Here is a 22,457-nt window from a genome sequence, read left to right as displayed (position 1 = left end):
CATTCACTCACACATGCACACCTATAGGCAATTTGGGAACTCCAATCAACCTCAGTGTGTTTTTGGACTGTGGAGGGAAACTGGGGGACCTAAAGGAAATCCCAGTATGACAGGGGGAGAGCATGCAAACCTCACACACGGATCCCTGGCAGAGTCTTCGAGTCCCAGGGGCTTGAAGTGACAGCGCTAACCACTAACCCTAACCACCAGCATGCCTCTCACAACATCACCATCTTTAAGAAAAATAACAAAATGAATCACTGTTTCAGTCACAGCAAAAATACATTTCCAAATTCCAATTCCAAAACAGACAAATTATACAGAAAAAAATTCATTTTCCTTTGGGTGACCTTTGGAATTCACAAAGTGAAGGGCAAAAAAAGATGACCGACCTAATTTCTGTTTATAAATAAATATGTGAAATGTCATATCAGTCAGGCAGCCCGGGACAGTGGTCTGCAGCACTGCATGTCGGAAACTGCTATTACACTTCTGATGAGTGATTCATAATTCAATTGACTTGAAGATCAGTTTTGGTAACTGACATATAGTTCTTAATCACATGGCCATACAGATCACAATGCTTTAGGTACAATAACAATTCATCCATCAATTTTCTATAAGCACTAGTCCTATGTAGGGTTGCAGGGGTCTGGAGACCTATCCTGGAAACATGGACCAGGCCCGAGAATAACCCAGGATGGGGCACCAAGCCTTCTCAGGGTACACATAACATTCACACATACATTATACGCTACCTATAACAATATTATTAAAATACAATGATAGTGTAGGAAGTGCTAGGCTGGCGTGTGAGTGGTGGAGAGTAGTGACAGTGTGACACATACTCGCCAGTATAACCATGTCCATGCCCCAGAATATGCTCATGATCCACCCGACCATGACGATGGCTGTGAGGATTTGGATGAAGGCGGCGGCGACGTTTAGCCAGAAAACGCAGCAGACGTGCCGGTCGGGCAGGTCCGTCCGCGCCCCGCACAGCACCGTGAAGGCTGAGACGAAGGTACCTGCATGGCAGGAGCAGAGCAGGAGATGAGGTAAGACCTTGGGGGGGGGGGGGGCAATAGAAATGATAGGAGGACGTTTCAAAGTTACTGCCATTCATTTCTCAGCAGATGTCTTATTTTCCATTTGAGAGGGTTCCTCAAGCTGGAACGGCGAACAGAATCACGCGACAGTTAACCAGCTTTATTGTAAAATATAATATTTTCAGGGAAAAGTTAGATAATTGATGCAAACAATCACAACACTAGCAAGCAGATGAGGAAGACAATGTTGCAGGTTCGGTTGGCTGAAAACAAAGATAATATAGCGCATTGGTTTCCCTGATATATCTGTCAACACTCACACTGGGTGTAAAACTAAAACATGAACAGAAGACACTCATTCACACTAAACACAGCATACAGTGGACAGGCAGTGAGATTTAATACAGGTAACTGTGATCCCTCCTGGTCACGCTGCCCGACTTAGACTCTGACACAGTTTTTACAGTTTGTATCTTTCACTGGTCACAATGGGACACTTATTCTCACCCTTAAGGAGAAGTACCAGAATCAGAACTGGAATGGAACATTTGGTCCAAAAATGATCCTTGTTACCATGCCAATTAGTCAATTTCACTGCAAAAAAAACAGGGTAAGATAAGCAGGGTAAGATAAGCACCCATCTTCAAACCATTTATCCAGGGTAGGGTGCCAGTGAGGTGGGGCCTCTCACTGGCAGGACTGGGCACAGCACTGGGGTTCCCACCACCAGGCACATACTGTACACAATCATACTACGGGCAATTCGGACATTCCAGTTAGCTGCAAGAAGAAACCGGCACAACTCCAGGCCCAGCGTTACCTACTAAGCCACCAACCTAAAATGAAATATATTCATCCCTTACCTTTCAGATCCAGTTATCTGCATATATAAATACTTAATGAATGCTACCACGAAATGCTGTCAACACTGGGGTCCTCAGAAGTTGGGGCAGTTTCCTCTCTCAGTTCCAGTGGGACAGTTTCAGCTGCACGAGCATAACAGCAGATGAGCTTTGGGCCAATATGTGGAAGAAAATGTTTGTGGAACCTGTCACCTCATACTTGAATAAGCAAACTCCTTATTATAATATCAGAAGAATGAGAACACATCCGGCTGGCTGGAAGCAGGGAGACGTGGAATTCAAGAGGAGGGGTAACAGAGAGACCCGACGCTCTCATCGGGCCGTTTTTAAGGGCTGGATGGATGGTTTAAAATGGCACAGGCACTGAGCGGGACTCGAGTGCAGAGCGCAGCCGCTCGAGGTCAGGACGGGCAGAATGCAGGCCGTCCGTCTCTGGCGGGAACTGGTGAGTCACGCCAGCCCACCTCATCGCAGGGGCCTCTTCACGAAGCCTAGAGAGCAGGCGAACACAAAATGGGAACGGCGCCTCTCACACTCTGTGCTAAAATTTGTGAATTTTCAGACCGGAACGGGCTGCTTTCTCTCGGGGAGGCTTCGCAAAATGTATAACGCCGAGGAAAGTTCCGGCAGTCGGAACCCTTTTTAATTTTACTTGGGGAGACCATTAGTCGCCTGACTGTCTACATCTCAGCTCCGGTTCATTTTCCAGCAACAATAGGTTTAAGAAGAAAAAAAAACACTCCACAAAAAAATAAATATTACCACAGACCAGAAATAAGGCAAAATCAAACACATGAGGATGTTCAAGATAAAACAGAACATCTACACATTTCCCATTCTGGCCTAAAAATATAATAAAAGAGCGCAGTTTAAAAATGTTACTAATACCAGCTCTTTGTCTCAGGGGTGCCATAATGGGGGGGGGGGGGGGCTTTCCGAAGGCCCCTGAATGACAGGGGGCCCAAAATGTGTAGCAGCGCCCCCCTGCTCCCTCTAATCTCCTTTATGTCCATCATGCCTTTCTTTCTGTTTCTTTTTTCTCTCTAAATACGTACTTTTCCCGAGTTTTTGTGTTGTATTTCATAGCATAATCTGTCAGCACCGCAGTGGCCCAGTGTGGCCCAGTGTGACAGCTGCGTATTAAATCAGCCTTTCATGCTCTCATGTGTGAACGCCTCCTTTTTATTGCAGGTGTGGAGCGCTGGTGCTGTGCTGCCGTCGCCCTCGGAGAGACACGGAAAGACAAAGGAGGGTTTCCGTCTAAATGAAACACAATAACGCCGCTCGGTGAGACACTATTCGTGAATTATACCATATAAATCCAAATACGACTTCAGTGCCAGCGTCTTTATTAATGAATGACGTGCCGTAGGCTCACTTCCGTTTTTCTCTTCTTTTTTTTGAGATAAACTCCAAATGACATCAAGAAACCGAGATATGAAGACGATGACATCGCTTTTAGGGAAAAGCTCAGGGGGCCTTTGGCAGGGAAGTACTGCAGCAGAAGGTTTGTGATGCCATGGTCTTCTGGGTGGTCTCCTGCCAAGGACAAGAACCTCACAGCTGCTGGCTTTGCAGCCTGACTTTTCCTGTCTTAACTGCACATATCACACCCACCTTTCTGTTATGCTATTTCTTGCACAGCATTTATTCATTCATTCATTCTTTTGTAGTGTGCACTGCTTGCACTATGTGTACTTGGTTATAAGAATGACCAATATCCTGCTAACCGAACAAAAACCCTCTGTATTCAAGGACTGGTTCAGCTTCATTCACGTGGCAATGATGTGTTTGTAGGTAAACGCTTGGGTAATAAGCGGTCTGTAATTATGGTTTGTGATGCACCCGCAATATATTCTTTACCATAGTAACCAACAGCTGGGGCACAACGCAGCTGCGTTACCCCTACCAGCCCCCAACCCAGCTCTACCAATTGAATCCCAGTTAATGAAACTCCGGAACATTCTAGAAGCGCTGTTCAGGTGGGGCGAGAACGCCGATGGGTCCCAAAGTATTTCATTAAGAAGTCATCAAGAATGCATGTCTTAATGGGGGTAGGGGGGTTTGAGCCATTCAAAGAGTGAGAGACAACGGGGTGGGGAATGTCAGTGTCCATCGAGCGCTTCCAGCACGGCTGTAATTTCCTGAAGCGCTCGTGCTCCCTGCCCACTGAAGATGTGGGAGGTTAATGATCTGTCTTTTTTTTGTTCGCTCATTTCGTTGAGAGCTGCAGGAACGCGTCTACTGGAGCTCCAGCCGATGGAGAGGACGCGGCGAACGCTCTGTCATGAGACACGAGTGCAAACGAGAAGACTGCACGTTTTTATTTAATTTTGTCTTTCCTTTCTTTAGGGGTTAAAAGTATGAATATAAATTTTGCAAAAGGTTTATATAGCATGTGAGGTACCTAGTAAGCAGATCTAGTTTTGACACTTCAGAAAGGTTTATAAACAGTTAAATGTACAATAAAATTAACACATAATGAGAAATATGTAGCAACGGCTCTGGCAACACTGAGGCCTCACAACTCAAGAGTTGTGAAAAGATTGCAGGTTCGAATCCCCGACCAGCAAGGCACCACTGAGGTACCCTGAGCAAGGTACCGCCCGCAAGCACTGCTCCCCGGGTGCTGAATTAGCTGCCCCCTGCTATGTCATGATGTCACATATGGGTTAAATACAGAGAACGCATTTCGTTGTTGCGCACTGTGTACTGTGGTGTGTCAACAATGATCACTAAAATGTACACTTAGGTGAACTGGTGTGTCTAAGTTCCACTTATTATGTGATTATGTATGGGTATGTTTCTGGTGATGGATCAGATTCCCTCTCAGGGTGTCCCCTTCCTTGTGCTCCAGGTTGACCTCATTATCCTGGGGGTACCCGCACAACCAGCTGTCATTTCAAGACGCCACATCTCAGGCTCGATTACATTACAGGTCCCGCTAACACAGCAGGGACATGCTGGGCGTTTAAATGCTCCCAGACTCCAAGGGAGTCGAGTAGAGCCCAGCTGGACCCCTGCCAAGTGACCGAAACCATTCTGGGAAGAAAACCTACACTGACACCACCAGTTTAAAATAGAAAATGGCTTCTGTGAAATTTGTCCCCGACTAAACATACCCCGTCTAAGATTCCTTGGGTTTCAGGCTGGCCGCGTTTTCTGGTACCACTTCTGTGTACCAACACTGCTTCTTAGTTGTTTGCGGTCATAAATCACTGGTCTTCTAAGGTCTTAACAGAGAGGTGGGCAATTCTTCATGAATGGCTGACGTAACACATGCGCGGCGATATTAACTATAAAATAAGGCATCGTCTGCATTGTTCGGGATGTGAAAAAAAAAAACTATGGGCCTCTCTCGCCAACCTTCAACATCCAGCTTCAAAATCAGGCTTACTTCGGAGATATAAAGATGCCGCCCATGGCTGTGTAATTACAATAAATCTTAACAAATTTATCATGAGTATAAATATATGTCTGATCTTCCATCTGCTGTGCACTAATGTATTTAAGGTGGAATGGCAGTCATTTATCAGAACTAATGAATGCCAAGGCCAGTTGCAATGTACACAGTGCCCTCTGAACAGATCATAGAAGAAGACAGGGCTGCCTCTCTGTTCTCACATCTCCAGAGGATGTTCAGCACTCTTATCTTTACAGTTTTACACATTGTTCATGTATATAGTGCAATCGGTCCTTTCTAAAATATCACTACTAACTCCAGAAAGACATCGCTAAGGATGCATCCATGTGCAGCAATGCTGTGAAGGCATATTATGGCCGACGAAGTACCTGTGAGTCAACTGTGGGCAGCCATTAGCCTGTACAACATGTCGTTATTAGTCAGCTACAGACAATCTTTGTTATTTACAATAAGCCACTATTACCCAGTACCTTAAAAGTCTGTCATTATCCTTTACCTTAAGCTGCTATGAGTCTTGTACTGACAAGCATTAGTCTGTACCTTAAGCTACAATCAATTCAGAATGAAAAGCCATTAACCTATATCTTAAGCTACTCTCATTGCAGTATAGGCAACTATTATCCTGTACCTTAAGATACTATATGTTTGGTATGGACAGCCATTATCCTGTACCTTAAGCTACTGTAAGTCTGGTACGAACAGCCATTATCCTGTACCTTAAGCTACTATAAGTCTGGTACGAACAGCCATTATCCTGTACCTTAAGCTACTGTAAGTCTGGTACGAACAGCCATTATCCTGTACCTTAAGCTACTATAAGTCTGGTACGAACAGCCATTATCCTGTACCTTAAGCTACTGTAAGTCTGGTACGAACAGCCATTATCCTGTACCTTAAGCTACTATAAGTCTGGTACGAACAGCCATTATCCTGTACCTTAAGCTACTATAAGTCTGGTACGAACAGCCATTATCCTGTATCTTAAGCTACTATAAGTCTGGTACAGACAGTTATTATCCTGTACCTTAAGCTACTGTAAGTCTGGCAAAGACAGCCATTATCCTGTACCTTAAGCTACTATAAGTCTGGTACGAACAGCCATTATCCTGTATCTTAAGCTACTATAAGTCTGGTACAGACAGTTATTATCCTGTACCTTAAGCTACTATAAGTCTGGTACAGACAGTTATTATCCTGTACCTTAAGCTACTGTAAGTCTGGTACGAACAGCCATTATCCTGTACCTTAAGCTACTATAAGTCTGGTACGAACAGCCATTATCCTGTACCTTAAGCTACTATAAGTCTGGTACAGACAGTTATTATCCTGTACCTTAAGCTACTGTAAGTCTGGTACAGACAGCCATTATCCTGTACCTTAAGCTACTGTAAGTCTGGTACAGACAGTTATTATCCTGTACCTTAAGCTACTGTAAGTCTGGTACAGACAGCCATTATCCTGTACCTTAAGCTACTGTAAGTCTGGTACAGACAGTTATTATCCTGTACCTTAAGCTACTGTAAGTCTGGCAAAGACAGCCATTGCACTGAAGGTAAAAGCTCAGACTCCACCATCCCCCATGTGAAGGAACAACGAGAAAGAAAAAATCTTTATATGTATAATGTATTATGCAACAGCTACTGGGCAATGGAGGTTAATGACAGCATTTTGGTGTTACCATGGGGGGTAGACCACAAGAGACCGCATTCATTTTGAAATCATTTTACATAGTGCTCCCAAGTCCCATAGGAGAAGTATTAATGGCTATTAGTTACCTTTTTACACACATAAGTCAATGTAACTTAACGTGCTGCTTAATACATCTACAGTATAAATGAAAAACACTCCTGAGAGCTGAGACTCTACTTCCAGCCTCCGAACTGTCAATGATGAAATGTTTGTGACAGTGAAATGCTCGTGGTGAGTCTGGCTTTGTAAATGCTCGTGGTGAGTCTGGCTTTGTAAATGCTCATGGTGAGTCTAGCTTTGTAAATGCTCGTGGTGAGTCTGGCTTTGTAAATGCTCATGGTGAGTCTGGCTTTGTAAATGCTCGTGGTGAGTCTGGCTTTGTAAATGCTCGTGGTGAGTCTGGCTTTGTAAATGCTCATGGTGAGTCTGGCTTTGTAAATGCTCGTGGTGAGTCTGGCTTTGTAAATGCTCGTGGTGAGTCTGGCTTTGTAAATGCTCGTGGTGAGTCTGGCTTTGTAAATGCTCGTGGTGGGTCTGGCTTTGTAAATGCTCATGGTGAGTCTGGCTTTGTAAATGCTCGTGGTGAGTATGGCTTTGTAAATGCTCATGGTGAGTCTGGCTTTGTTTCAGTTTTTTTTCTTGACCACCTAGATGCACGTACACCCTACTTGTTATACATAAACTTTCGTGTGCTGAGTGTGAGTGTTTCCAAGGAATAGCCTGTCCATGAATGGAAAACAAAAGTGTATCTGTATAAAGAATTTCCCCTTTTACTGCAGGAGACACTTCAGCCAATGAATTGACTTGTGATTTTCCATTTGTATAATTCAAAGTTGTACTCGGCCAATTATGATTTAAAAAATCCCAGAATGACTCTGTAATCCCTTGATTGTATGTATAGCTTACTCAGTGAATGATCCCTGTGCTTCTGCCATCTTTTTGAAACTGCAAATTACTCTGCAGCTCAATGCAGTACTTAAGACCATGCAACACCCACAACTAAGGAGCCACACTGGCCACAAACCTCCCTTAGTACCAAATGTTTCCATCTCCAGCGGACTCTTGGTCACAACTGGCAAACCGACAGATTAAAGTTGCTGTTTGAGCCATTCGGCAGACTGAGAGTGATCATTTTGAAGGAAACCCTGTTCCTCTCAGGCCCTACAAACAAAAAGTGCATTCCTGCTGGGTCTTGCATGCAAAATTTAAGAGCTCAAACTGGCTCCAGCATTATTACAAAGTATTGCACTGCAAAATAAAAAAAACAATTTCAGGAAGGAGCAAATTACTGCAAAGCACACACTGCAAGAATCTGATGCATTTTTTTCCCACACCGATACACAAATCCATTATAGAAAAAAACAGGGATACCTGAATATAAATATGGCCTTATACTTTGTTTTTACACTTGTGTTTTTATAAAACCTAATTGTTACGTTTACTGAAACATTTCCCTTTGATAATTATAGAGTATTTCTGTGAATGCTTTCCAGTGAGGAATGTTTTCCTCACATCTAAAACATCAGTGTTTTCAGTGTAGCCAGATTGCTTTTTTTGGTTGGAAGAAAAAACACATAAGCAATAAGCTTGGAGGACACTGTTGTATTGTAACAAGTTCAATGAAGAGGAACATGAAAGATTGCAGGTCCAGAAGGGGTACCATACAAGGGCAAGTTATAGTCATTAAATCTCTCCTGCACAAACATGCCATCCATTATAAAGCTGAAAGGGTACACTTTTTATATGCCCGAGTTTGTTGTAATTCCAAAAATGCAGCCACTCTGGGGATTCAAACCAACAACATTTGGGTTTCACGTCTATGACCCTCTGCTACAGTACCTGTTGCTCTTCTGTGCTCATTCATCCTATTGTTTAAGCCTAGAAAGTTACAGGACACCTCATAAGTATGATTCAGATGTGATTCAGATGGTATGCTGAGTAGGATATCAGTTAAATGGCTATGGATCAAATCCAAAAAGAGGGTCTATTTCTATACTCATGAGAAGTATTTATTTGTGGTATTATGCTATTTATGTTGCTTTGCATATAGATGCTTACTAAACAACTAAAATAATTATATTAATAAAATAAATGAAAGGCCACCTGTTACGTGGATATCAGTGAACACATGGCTTTATTTGTTTTTCATTTTAAGTTCCAGTCTTCGGCACAGATTCCCTCCTTGTATGCCAGCCTTCTAGGCCAGTACTGAAACAAATCCTGTTCTGCAAAGCTTGGTCTCTCCCACATAAGATTACAAACTTCACAGTTGGTTCTCAGGGAGGAAATATTTTGGATATCTGTCAACAAAGTTTTGCGGGACGTGAGACTGATGAGAATTCACGATACCGCAGCAGCCGACGAGACCATGGGAAAAAGTCTTCTTTCAAGAGCATGAATAAATACATATGCAGCTTTTGTTTGGGCTTTGGGTCTGTTGTTTGCCTCAAAGTGGGATTCCGCCCTTTTGGCTCCTCGCTTCAAACCAGCAGTGAAGGCACCCAGGATGTCATATGCTGCAGTATGTTTTATTAGGATACAGGAAGCTCAGAGACAGTTAAAGTAGCATTCTTGTAGCCTCAGCTGTCATGGAGCCCCCTGGAGGGCAACAGAACATTTAAAATAGGTCCCCTGGGACATTTGGTAAACCCCCCAAAATAGAAATATCCAGCATTCATTCTTATTTTGGAAGACAATGTGATATGACCAAAACCTATATGTAGGTCTGGTGTTGACAGAGTCCGCTGTTTTAAACAGCCCTCAATCAGTGGCTTCAGTAGAAAATTTTGATTGGGGTGACCATCAGGGACTAGATATATTGTCTCTCTCTTCTACATTATGCTTAGAAAATAAAATAATGCATATTTCGTGCTTATTATTTTGATGTGAGGTGACCCCCATATGTACTGATGGTGTCCATGACCACCCCTTAGAGCCTTTAATTGATTAATTAACTTTATAGCTGAGCCAACTGGCCTTGCCTGACTGGGGTTACACAGCCTCCACTTCAGATTTAGGAGACACGTGATCAATCTCAGCAGAGGCGATCAATATTGTAGCGATTCTCTTGAGGAAAAGAGCTGCTAATGACGAACTCACACACAAGTTATGCTCTTGAACCAGTAATGGAACCGGCCAGGTTTTATTATTTGTTTTTACCAGCCTTTAAAAAGGCCAACCTGTTACCAGTGCATCTCCTAGAGGCTAGGATGGGCACAAGCATAAACCTGTGAGCAAGCTTGATAATAGAGGCCAGACCCACCGAGTTATCATTTGCCATACCTGTTACATCCATGGTGAATCTGGACATCCATCATCAGCTTGCTCATACAACACAACACAACACAAAGAAACATGTGCAGCTTGCTCTTTTACTTGCAAGCCCAGAACATGCACACATAATGAACAAAACTCCAGCATAATCCCTGTTCCCATAATGCACCTCCCACAACAGCCAATGAGAGCTCCCACAGAACCATTACACTGCCCCCCCCTCAGTTCCGGCTGTCCCCAGCCGCAAAGTCAAGCTCAAAGTCAGTGAGGGCAGGGGGGGCTCTCCTCCTCCGGCCCGAACGGCGCACACTGCGCCCTCCCGGCTCCGCCTGCGCTTGGGGGGGGGTTGCGGGGCCAATACTGGCTTCCAAGGGGCTCGAACCTGCAACACAGTCGTGCTTGCTATCAGAACATAACCCCTTATCCGTGGCAAGTGGTTGATAAGGAGCTAACCTATCCAGGTGTAAAACCACAATTCTACCCCTTTCACTCAGCTTCACCCTGTAGACCACCTCCGAGAGGCGCTCCAGCACAGCGCAGGGCCCGATCCAATGCGATGCGAGCTTGGGCGACACCCCCTTTTTCCTCGTGGGGTTGAACACCCAAACTCGCTCGCCAGCAGCAAAACTGCGCCCACGGGCACGCGCATCGTACGCGCGCCTCTGCCTCGCCCCAGCCTCCTCCAATGACTGGCGTGCGAGCTCGTGCACCGTGCGGAGTCTCTCCCGGAGGTGGCCAAAATACTCCAAGCCTGGCTTGCCAGGCACCTCAGCCTCCGGGGGAGGCCCAAACACTAAATCCACTGGCGTGCGCAGCTCACGCCCAAACATTAACGCTGCGGGGGTGGATTGGGTGGATTCCTGAACCGCAGTACGGTAAGACCACAGCACCAAGGGCAAATGCTGGTCCCAATCCCGTTGGTGCTGTGAGGTCAAAATGGCGAGCTGAGTGGCTAATGTTCTATTAAATCGTTCGACTAGGCCGTCGCTCTGGGGGTGCAGTGGCGTTGTGCGTGTTTTGTGCACCCCCAGCCGCGAACACACCTTGCCGAACACCTCTGCTTCGAAATTTCGACCCTGATCGCTGTGGAGCTCTTCTGGAGCTCCAAAGCGCGCAAACATTTCGTCCACCAGAACACTAGCCGTGGTCGAGGCACTTTGGTCGGGCACGGCGTAAGCTTCAGGCCATTTCGTAAAGTAGTCCATGGCCACTATCACGTAACGGTTTCCGCGTTCGGATATTGGAAAAGGCCCTAGCACGTCTACACCTACACGCTCCATGGGCGCCCCCACTCGAAACTCCTGCAGCGGGGCGCGTGAGCGCTGCGACGGCCCTTTTTTCGCCGTGCACGCGTCGCAGCGGTGGACAAAAAGCGCCACATCGTTATGTGCCCCGGGCCAATAGAACCGCTGACGTAACCGGGCTAAGGTTTTAGCTTTGCCGAAGTGCCCTGCACCCTTTGCGCCATGTACCAATTTTAACACGCTCTCACGCAGCGAACGCGGAACAACTGTTTGAAAATACATGCTTCCCCCGTTGCTCTTTTTCCAGCAGCGGAATAGCACACCACTCCTCACTGTCAAGCTCTCCCATTGCGAGGCTAATGCCTTAAGCTCTTTGTCCGTGTCGCTGATTGCCGCCCAATCTGGCCTTGCCGCTTCGCGCACCCAGCGGAATACTGAACCAATTACAGGATCTTTCCCTTGCTCTTCGCTCAACCGCGTGCGGTCAAATTCAGCTATCTCACAGTCTTGTATTACCCGCACAATCTCCCCGCGTGCTGACGCTTCGCCCTCCTCCCCGCGTGAGCAGTGTCTGCAGTCGCCACACGGACGCCGCGATAGCGCATCAGCATTACCGTGCAAGCGCCCTGCCCTATGCTGAATTGAGAAATCGTATGACTGCAGTACCTCTAACCACCGCGCGAGTTGTCCTTCTGGCTCCTTAAAATTCATGAGCCACGTCAGGGAGGCGTGGTCAGTGCGGAGGTGGAACTTTTGGCCGTAGAGGTATGGGCGGAAGTGCGACACCGCAGCCACTATCGCCAAAAGCTCCCTCCTCGTGACGCAGTAGTTTTTCTCTGCCTTCGACAGTGCGCGGCTGAAATAGGCTAATACTGGACCATTTTCATGAGCCAAAACAGCTCCAATGCCTACGTTGCTCGCATCGGTGTCGAGCACGAACGGCCGAGTGGCGTCTGGGTGTCCCAAAATGGGTGCCGTGACTAATGCGGAACGCAAGGTGGAAAACGCACGCTCGCAGTCTTCGCCCCACGCAAACACAGCCCCTTTTTGAGTGAGCCGATGTAGTGGGCTCGCTATTGTGGCAAAGTCCCGTACAAACCGCCTGTAATACGAGGCTAGCCCCATGAAGCTCCGTAGCTGCCGAATGTTGTTGGGTGCAGGCCACTCCTTCACCGCGCTAACCTTTGCTGGGTCAGTCGCTACCCCTTTTCCACTCACGACGTGGCCCAGGAAGGTCACCTCACGCCGAAACAGGTGACACTTACGCGGGTGTAATTTTAGCTTCGCTCGCCGTATGGCTTCGAAGACTTCGCTCAGGTGTGCTAGTTCAGCGTCGAAAGTTTTTGCGTGCACCAATAGGTCATCGAGGTAGACGACGCAGCGTGATGGGGGAATGCCTGATAGCACGCGCTCCATCAAGCGTTCGAAGGTGGCTGGGGCGTTACAGAGCCCGAACGGCATGACTCGGAATTGCCACAGACCTTGGCCAATCGAGAACGCCGTTTTGGGCCGAGCCTCCGGGGCCAGCGCCACCTGCCAATAACCATTGCGCAGGTCTAGCGAACTGAACCATGCGGACCCGGAGACTCGGTCCAGGGCTTCGTCGATGCGCGGAAGTGGGTACGAGTCTTTACGCGTCACCCCGTTGAGCCGCCGATAATCGACGCAGAACCGCCACCCCCCGTCCTTTTTCCTCACCAAGACTACTGGTGCCAACCACGGGCTATTTGATGGCTCAATAACCCCATTCGCTAACATCTCCTCGATTCCCTCTTCCGCTGGCCCGCGCTTGGCCAACGGAAGCCGCCTAGGCCGCTCGCGAATTGGTGCCGCATTCCCTGTATTAATGTGGTGCTGCACAAGGTTGGTGCGAGTGCAGCCTCGCTCATCTAGCGCGAAGATGTCTTTATACGTGGCTAACAGCTGCGTTAGCGCTTCGGCCTGTTCCACATTTAACCCCTTGCAGCTACGAGCCTCCAGCTCCTGCAACGCCTCAATTTCGCCCGCGGACTCAATTACCCCTGACGTCTGGCTCGCCAACGCACGTGCACCTCTAGCCTCATGCCCGCTAAGCAGCTTGACCCATTCTCGACCAACACGCATGCCCCCTCGCTCTACATGGATCACTGCACCAAGGCGCTGAAGTAAATCCAGCCCGATGATGCAGCGATCTTTAATGTTGCCTACTAAGAACGGGTGCTCTAGAGTCGTCGTGCCAATTGTAACATTAACTCGCCTACTTTCAGACATGGCCACGCACTCACCTGTGACCGTTCTTACCGTACTCTCCATAGCGGTGTTCTCAGTCACTCCGATGGGGCCTCCCCCAGGCCTCCCCGCACGGAAAAGAGAAACAGTTGATCCAGTGTCTATTAAAGCAATACATCTTACACCCCCAAATGTTCCCTCCACATAGAGGCCTGTATGCCCAAGCCGAGCGCTGAACGGTCCATGTGGGGAGGCGACTACTCTGCCAGGTGACGAGCTCCCCGCCTCGGCACCTCCTCGTCGTTTAACGGTGGCTGTCTTTGCGGTGGCTGCTCCCTGCCCCCCTGGCGGTTAGCTGGGCAGTACCGGGCGATATGTCCCGCCGCGCCGCACTGGAAACACTGCCGCTGGCTCTGTTCTTCCTGCCGCTCCGCAGCACCACGACGCTTAGGCTGTGCTTTGAGTACGTGCTCAGCTTTCTCGGCCACAGCCAAGGCCTCCATCCATGTGCGCGGCCCCACCAGCTGTGTGTGCTCTTGAAGTCGCTCGGGCCAAAGTCCCCTGAGGAACGCGTGGAGGGTTAATTCCTCCTGGGCCGCTACTGGGAAGTCGGGGAACCCTCTCCTCGCCAGTTGCCTCAGGTCACTCGCGAATGCCCCCAACAGCTCGCTCGGTCGACGTTGTCTGCTTGCCAGCTCTGACCGTGCATCCTCTGCCCATGCCGGCCGGCCAAAACGACGGAGCAGCGCCGCTTTGATTTCACTCCAATTGAAGTTCTCTTCTCCTTGCAGGTCTTCCAATACGCTGAGGCTCGCACCTTCCAGCGTAAGTGCCACGCGAACCGCCGTTTCCCTCGAGCTCCAGCCGTTCAGCCCCGCCGCCAGCTGCACTTGGTGGATAAACGCATCAGGTGGGCCGAGGCCCCTGTACGATGGAAGCTTGACCCCTGCGTTGGTGTTCTGCTGTGCGGCTGGGTTTACCCGCACTAACAGGCCGTCGCCGCCATCTGGAGATACTGGCCTTTGTTCGCTGGCTTCAGGCGGTGTTTCGTCAATCGCCATGGCAGGCAAACAGTTTTTCCTGCCGTGGGCGTGATTTATGCCCCTCCAACTACTCTCCGGATGAGGAGCGGAGCTCCACTGCTCTATGAGGGCGCTGTGCTCCCGCCGATCTCTGGAGGCGCTGCCTTTATCCTGTGGCAACCCATTGCAGTACTCCCGCCAGCCTCCGGGGGCGCCATTTTCTTCCGGCGGGAGGCTGCTCGCCACTTCGTCAGCGCTTGCCTGCCGCTTCCGTCTGGGGGCGCTGCTTCCCGCCGGTTTGTCAAGTCTTTCCCGGGTTTTCTTATAGTCTCCTTCCAGTCGTTCAATCAGCCGCTCAACCTCCTGGAGCATGGTGATATCCATCCCACTTCTGACACCAGTGTAGCGATTCTCTTGAGGAAAAGAGCTGCTAATGACGAACTCACACACAAGTTATGCTCTTGAACCAGTAATGGAACCGGCCAGGTTTTATTATTTGTTTTTACCAGCCTTTAAAAAGGCCAACCTGTTACCAGTGCATCTCCTAGAGGCTAGGATGGGCACAAGCATAAACCTGTGAGCAAGCTTGATAATAGAGGCCAGACCCACCGAGTTATCATTTGCCATACCTGTTACATCCATGGTGAATCTGGACATCCATCATCAGCTTGCTCATACAACACAACACAACACAAAGAAACATGTGCAGCTTGCTCTTTTACTTGCAAGCCCAGAACATGCACACATAATGAACAAAACTCCAGCATAATCCCTGTTCCCATAATGCACCTCCCACAACAGCCAATGAGAGCTCCCACAGAACCATTACAATATTTAACAGGAGAGCGTTAAGAATTTCCAAACGCTGCGCAAAACTTGATATTTTCTGGATTCGTTTAGCTAGTACCCCGTGCAGAAGTGGTGCGGGGCAGGAGGTCAGAAGATCTCAGTAAACACCTCCAACAATTTGCTAGCTTTAGCGTCATCCATCCTTTATCTCGCAGCAGTCTTGCATCAGCTACGAAATCAAACTCTCTCCAGCGGTATGATCGATAGTATGAATTTATGTAAATGCGAGTGAGGCATCACAGGAATGCGTAAACATGAAGTAGCGAAGGCGCAATCCACAAGTGGCTTCACTCCCAACAAGCTTTTAGTCCGAGTTAAACATATAACAGAATTTTAATCATCCTTCTTCCACTAAACACACACTTTAAAATCCCTTGCAATTGTAGGCTTTTTGAGACCCTTAGCAAAAAAAAACAAACAATGCCATGGAGTCGCTCACGGCAAAAGACAAAGCAGCCTCACATCACGATAACTAAACCACACTAATAACAATGAAAATGAGCGCAGCTCATCCATCTTCACTAGATCTCAGCACAGACTGCCTCATGTCTAATTAGCATGGTTATTTAAATGCGTACTCTAGCACCCTTGCACGCCATCTCTCTGTAGACGAACGGGTCCGCTTTACACTTAGCGCTGTTAATTATTACATTATTCTACAGTCGGATGAGAATGGGTAGCGGAATGTGAAATTAAAAGCAATAGATCTTATTTAGTGCTGATGAACGCAAAGTACACCTTGCCACTGGGAATAAGGGAAAAAAATAACGACTCAGGGTGTATTTATGAAACAGATAGAGCAAAGCCAGCCGTTAGACTGAGGCTCGGTAATGGGGCAGCATTAACACCCCCGTGACTAGCATTTGGGGCAACGCTCCAGTTTCCTGCTAAGATGATATCTGGGTTGCCAGCAAGCAGGAACACGACTCCCATTCCTCAATCAGTCCTTTTCATATCAAGGGAAAGGAATGTTTTGCCAGGAGCTGCATATAGGCTACAGTGTATGTGTCTTTGAAGAGAAGGCAGTATTGATAAAGACCGCCATGCAGTCGGTGCCTCCCATTCCATATGTCAAACCCCATTTTACTGTGCACTCAACATTAATATAATTAAGACAATAAATTGTTCATTTAAGGAACAACGCTGTATTCTTCAGCATAGGACATCCTGATTCGCTTATCTTATTCTATGAGACTCAAAGCAAGCTTATTTGATTCAGTGTTACAGTGATGGGTTGTAGGACATTAAGTATGGAAAATCAGGGTTACTATTATTTACTATTAACGTCCAGACTCATTTCTCTCAAAGCTTGAGGAGAAGCTGGGCAAAGGAGATACTTGGGGAGGGAACTCCCCAAGGGACCTCGGTGTCACCTGGAAATTGGCCGAGGCGACACGGTGGCCATGGGGGAGGGGAAGAATTACACCAAGACTGTCAAGAGGAAAGAGCAACAGTATAACGCCGTCAATACAATTTATGAGGGTTGTGAGCAGACTTAAAATGAGCAGGCGATACGCGATGGAATCGGAGTGCAGCAGGTGAAGGTTATTCTTAATAACGTGGGCGCATGTTACGCTACTCGTTGACTAGTTATTTTTGCACAGGTTTGAGGTAAAGGTACCGACATCGTATCTAACGACCAGTGTAACCAATTACCCAAGGAATCGCTGTAATCTCGCACTTAAAGCCGGTGAAGATACTCTTACACGTGCACATTTCATGGTATTTAAACTAGACTCACAAGAGGCAAGGGATGTTGAAATTTAAGTAAGAAACATTTTCACACATATCAGGGCATTAAAAGTGTTCATTAACATGAGTTCAAACGTAATTACACATTATTACATACTGGAAGTGTGTTCTCTTGTACAAGTAAGATTTATATGTTATCTTTGATTTGGGACTTAGTGGAGTGCAACCTTCCGTATAGCAACACATCTCTTATCGATGCGTTATTCATTTTGGCGTGTAACATTTTTATCTCAGATTCACAATTGTTTGCTTTAAATTAAGAAGTAGGCAGCACTGTTATTTCAGGGAAACACGGCGCTGAGATTTGTCCCAGAGGAGGAAAGTTTAGTGTTCCCTGCTTTGTAATCAAGATGAACATGGATGATAACCCAGAAATACCAATACTTTCTCCTTATTTGTAAATCGCGTGCAACATTAAGTGTCAAGATAAAAACTAGCTCCAGGATAAGAGCATCATTTAGGAAATTAAAGAACTCCTACAGTACATTTTTGTGGCACAATAAACAAAGGTTGCAGAATGGCAACAATGGTTTATCATGATTTGATGTGACTTTATATAAATGTTGAAAGAGACCGCGCAATTCGTTGCCCTTAGATGAAGATAACTCACCTAATCCAGGTACGAATGTATTGAGGAAGAGGCAAATGACCGCTACAGGAAAAGGCATGCACGGTATCGCCGCGCGCAGAAGTCCTTTCTTCTCCCGTACTTGGACCACAACTCCACTCGTGGAAGAAGACACTCCTTTCTCGTTCATCTCCGTGTCTTTGTGGTCCATCTCAGGAAACTGCTCCTTGTCCTCCGGTCGGTCTTGCTGGTATGACCCCGCAGAAGTAAAAGCGACGGTACTCCAGTAGAGATGTCCAACTGTGCAGGGCGGACTGGGAGTAAGCACTGTCACTCCCACCGCCTCCTCCTTCGCGCGGACTTGAGATCAGCCGGCGGACCAGATTTAATTTCACTTGACACATTTAAAGTGACAGGATCCTGCTGTCATCTACACGAACGCTGAGCTTTCCCACGGGGACTATTAGACTGTTCAAGTATGATTGTTAAATTCTCCTGATTTCATTCCAAAAACAACTTGTTGTGAGCCAGGGAAAAAATGGAGAGGGCAATATTATTATTATTATTATTATTATTATTATTATTATGGCTGTTATTGTTGTTGTAAGATTGCCAGCTTCTTTTGATTCTGAAAACATGGCTTGACATTAGCTTTCTAATGGACCTATGAAATTTATGGTGTAGGGTAAAAGGTTTCAGGCTTTTTGTGAAAATTTAGAAAGCAAAACATTGATCTTGTATGATAATGGAATTATTTTGACATGGATATACCATAGATTAATCAGAAAGCACGTGGTTCTCTAAAACCTGTAGGCTCCTATAGATAAGCGTGTGGAAGATGGTTGGATGGAATTCTATAATGTTTAAGGCAGTTAAAGGAAAGAATGTGCATATAAGTGTTTTTCAAATGAATGGACATTGACGCTTGTTGCGTGACCGTCTTTATCAGCACTGACCCTATAGTCATTCCTGCTGCACTTACATGAGTGGGAAAGCAGATGGCGCTGTCTGCGACTTCACAACAAACCGCTCCTCTTTGTGTCCACGGCAGGTCTTGTATCAGGACACAGGGGGAGATACACAAGGTACATATATTATTGTCTTGCGCAATAAATAACATTGCACTATATTGATAGTAATTGCATATATGTATCTACTTTAAACTGTTAATAGTCTTTTTTTCAGTACGAATGTATATTAGGCCTTACATACATTTCATATACCACTTTCCTTACTGCAACTGTTTTCATCCTATTTATATCTGTATACCTGCTGCTGGACCCAAAGACTTTCCTCCTCATTGGGATCAGTAACATCGTCTAAGTCTAACCTAGAAAGATCACAGAGGAGTTAATCGTGGGCGTTTCTTATAGACAATTAATCTTGCATGGAGGTCAATAAAAATCGTAACGTTCAGCAATAAACACTGCTAACCTAAAGCTATGAAGTTTTTTTTTTAATTAACAAGAGTGCTGTGCTTGTTAAGCAATGGCGGAACGCGCCTTCTCTTGTGCTCAACAGTACAAAATCACCTCGGCCAAAGCTCCACCCTAGTTTGGTCACTGAAAGCAATGCTGGTTAATTCATGAACATGTAGTTACGGCAGTTAAAAGCGACGTGGTTCTAGAATGGTACAAAACAAATGCACCGAATATATAATCAGATCATACATCATGCTAAATAGTTATGTTTATTTTAAATACTCCTTTTGAAATAGCCTATACTACTGTGGTACAAATTAATTCCCTTCCTCCCCCCTTTGCTAATAAAAGCTCTTAACAATAACTGTGACATTAGCAATTTGCCATTTGGAATTATATGTCTCAGGAGACGTCCCTTGACATGACGTGATTCCCATGATGAATAACAGGGAAGACTCAATTACTGGTGCAGGAAAAATATTCATAAATCAACCCCCCCCCCCCTCCAACACAAAAAAGATTAAGTCACTCTTTATCGCTACCAGGTCGCTTAGCAACGATGAGTAGGACTTGACAGAAGTGGTTAACATGCGGTAGTTTGTTTTTTTTTTTGATTTTGCTCCGTATCTGATCCAAAAAGACAAGACAGAAAAAAACGTAATATATTCCACTGAGAGTTTCTGAAGTTTGGATGAGCTGCATGTTCATTTGTGGCACGCGGCTAATTACTGGAAACAAATGCTAATGAGCTATAGCCTTTCTGTTATAACATAAACTTTATTTTAAAAACTATTTTATACTTTAGGGACTAGAGGCCAGTATTTTTTCTTTACGATTAGGACGTCGATTCTGGTGTGCCTTGATATTTAAACAAAAATGCATGAGTGAAAAATCATCTTATATAATATATAATTGAAGGTCATTCTGTAAAATTATGAGCTACAATGCATCTTTGCCTAAGTAACAAAATCATGAATAACAAATACCCACATATACACACAGCATGACATTGTATGATATTAGAGTAGCATGTTCCCTTGGCAACTGTTCGACTTCTGTCCCTTTACGGTGGCTTATTGTGTGAGTGTGACATAAACTATTAAACTGCAACCGCACCCCCTGCATCGCATGGAACAATGGATAAGAACAGAACCTTCCGGGCTGCTCCAGCACAAGGCACCTGCCTGAGCCTCTTATCCCTGTCGCCTGTGGAGGCCCCGAGGTGGGAAGATGTGGGAAGATGTTTTATAAAGCAGAAAGACGGACGGACGGATGGACAGAGAGATAGATAGATAGATAGATCGATAGATAGATCGATGGGTGGATTGGGAGGATGATGATGAATGGATGGATGGATGAATGGAGGATGATGGATGGTTGGGTGGACGCATGGATGGATGGATGATGGATGATAAAAATTGATTCACTAGAACATTCATAAGACTTTCACAAGGCTCACATTAGACGTTGTAGGGGCTGACAGTTGCCTGACCTGGTCAGCTGTTTCAGACGGGGAGATTATCACTAGGAAACCCGACAGGGAACCAGCAGACTATTCTCGCTACTGCTGGGCTGAAAGCACAGGAAGGTTTACTGAGCTTGTACAGGTTAAGCCTGACAATGGCCGTGATGTACAGTAGCTTAGCTCATGCTCTGATTGTGCAATAAAGAAGGAAGGTAAGTTTTTCTGCCGGAACACAAACTGAAGCTGTTGCATACGACTGAATCATCTGGAGAGCTGAAATGCTAGACTCCACCGCCAAAGGCTCGCTCACACTCACCACCATCTGGTGCCTTGAAAAGCGGAAGCTGCTGCATTGATTTCAGATACCTCTTCCCTTGGCAGCAGACATAGGCGTGGGCTTTCCTCAAAGCACGGGCAGGGGCAGCTGAAGAAGCCCCAGATCCATCTGATCATGTTCGATAACTTCTTATTAACTTCTTATTTGAAGCCTAACCCAAAATGGCAGCTCAAACCCCAAAATCACTGTATGTATATCTAAATAAGTTTTGTCCTTCTTCACAAGCATTACAAACTATCTTTACAAATACAAAATAGCATCCTTGCCTTTTGGGTAAAGGGATGACTTTGATCTAAATGAATATTGTGCCCTTGGTGATAATCGGGTTTACAGGGCAAAGATGAAGGTAAAACTGATGGTTGAAAATAAGATTGAATTAACAAATATATAATGCCAGACTGATGCTGATGTGTTTCATAATTTGTATATTTTCGGCATTGTCAGTCAATCAGTTCTTTCTCTCAAATGACATACGAGGCTTGTTGTTTCAGAGGCAGTTTTCATTTGAATGGGAACTGCAGCCTTTCAACCAGATGACTGTAGCCATTGGCTTAAAATAATTAGATAGTTCTAACCCTTTCAGGCATGAGTGCTAATCAGCTTCTCAGCGTGATAAGGGGATTGTCTAACGCAGACGAGAGCTGTTGCATCCATGCCGTATTCATAATGAAATAACTGTTCAATCTCTGAATTATTATTTTTTTTCTGAAGATGTGTCAGAAGCTGAAGATGGAGTCTTCAGGATTTCGGGGACGTGGCACTCTGCTGGGGGAGGACGACTCCAGGGGATATTTTGATCTTGGATGCCTGTCGAGGTGTGTGGGGGGGGGGGCGGCAGGGACTTTGATGAACTTGCGTATTGAACCGGCTGCCGTGAATAATGGATCTTCAGGGGAACCGGAGGTGGGGGTTGGGTATTGCTTGAAAGAGATGACTGCAAAAAAACAGAACAAGCCGGGAATTGGCATCAAATCCACCATTTCTGCATCTCTGCCCCTCTGTGGAGGCTAATCGGACTCCTTACCAGTTTGGAGATATAAGCCATCCATCCATCCATCCTTTTTCTGTAACTTCTCTTATTCAGGGTGGTGGTGGGTTTGGAGTCCATCCCAGAGGCTACTGGCGCAAAGCAGGGAACAGCCCAGGATGGGGCACCAACCCATCACAGGGCACACATACAGTATACTATAATGAACACTGTAAATAATACAGATTATTTGAGTTAAAACAAAAGATACTCATGAGAAAACCATATAAGCTACAGTGCTATATGTAACAATGTAGCTTGCGATA

The 22,457-nt window shown here is 46.1% G+C and overlaps 1 protein-coding gene across 1 annotated transcript; it reads right to left on the bottom strand.

The window, feature by feature from the left end:
• On the bottom strand, nucleotides 1-18,316 carry stum (stum, mechanosensory transduction mediator homolog). Its single transcript, XM_023793347.2, has 2 exons — nucleotides 17,984-18,316; nucleotides 1-1,028 (listed from the first exon to the last, which is right to left on the bottom strand). Exons 1-2 carry the CDS (start codon nucleotides 18,150-18,152, stop codon nucleotides 748-750), a joined length of 450 nt encoding a protein of 149 aa, XP_023649115.2. The 5' UTR covers nucleotides 18,153-18,316; the 3' UTR covers nucleotides 1-747.
• Between the last annotated feature and the right edge of the window lie 4,141 nt (nucleotides 18,317-22,457).

This window comes from Paramormyrops kingsleyae, chromosome 19 (genome assembly GCF_048594095.1).
Source record: "Paramormyrops kingsleyae isolate MSU_618 chromosome 19, PKINGS_0.4, whole genome shotgun sequence".
Classification (NCBI taxonomy): Eukaryota; Metazoa; Chordata; class Actinopteri; order Osteoglossiformes; family Mormyridae; genus Paramormyrops; species Paramormyrops kingsleyae.
This window is presented reverse-complemented; position numbering and strand designations above follow the sequence as displayed.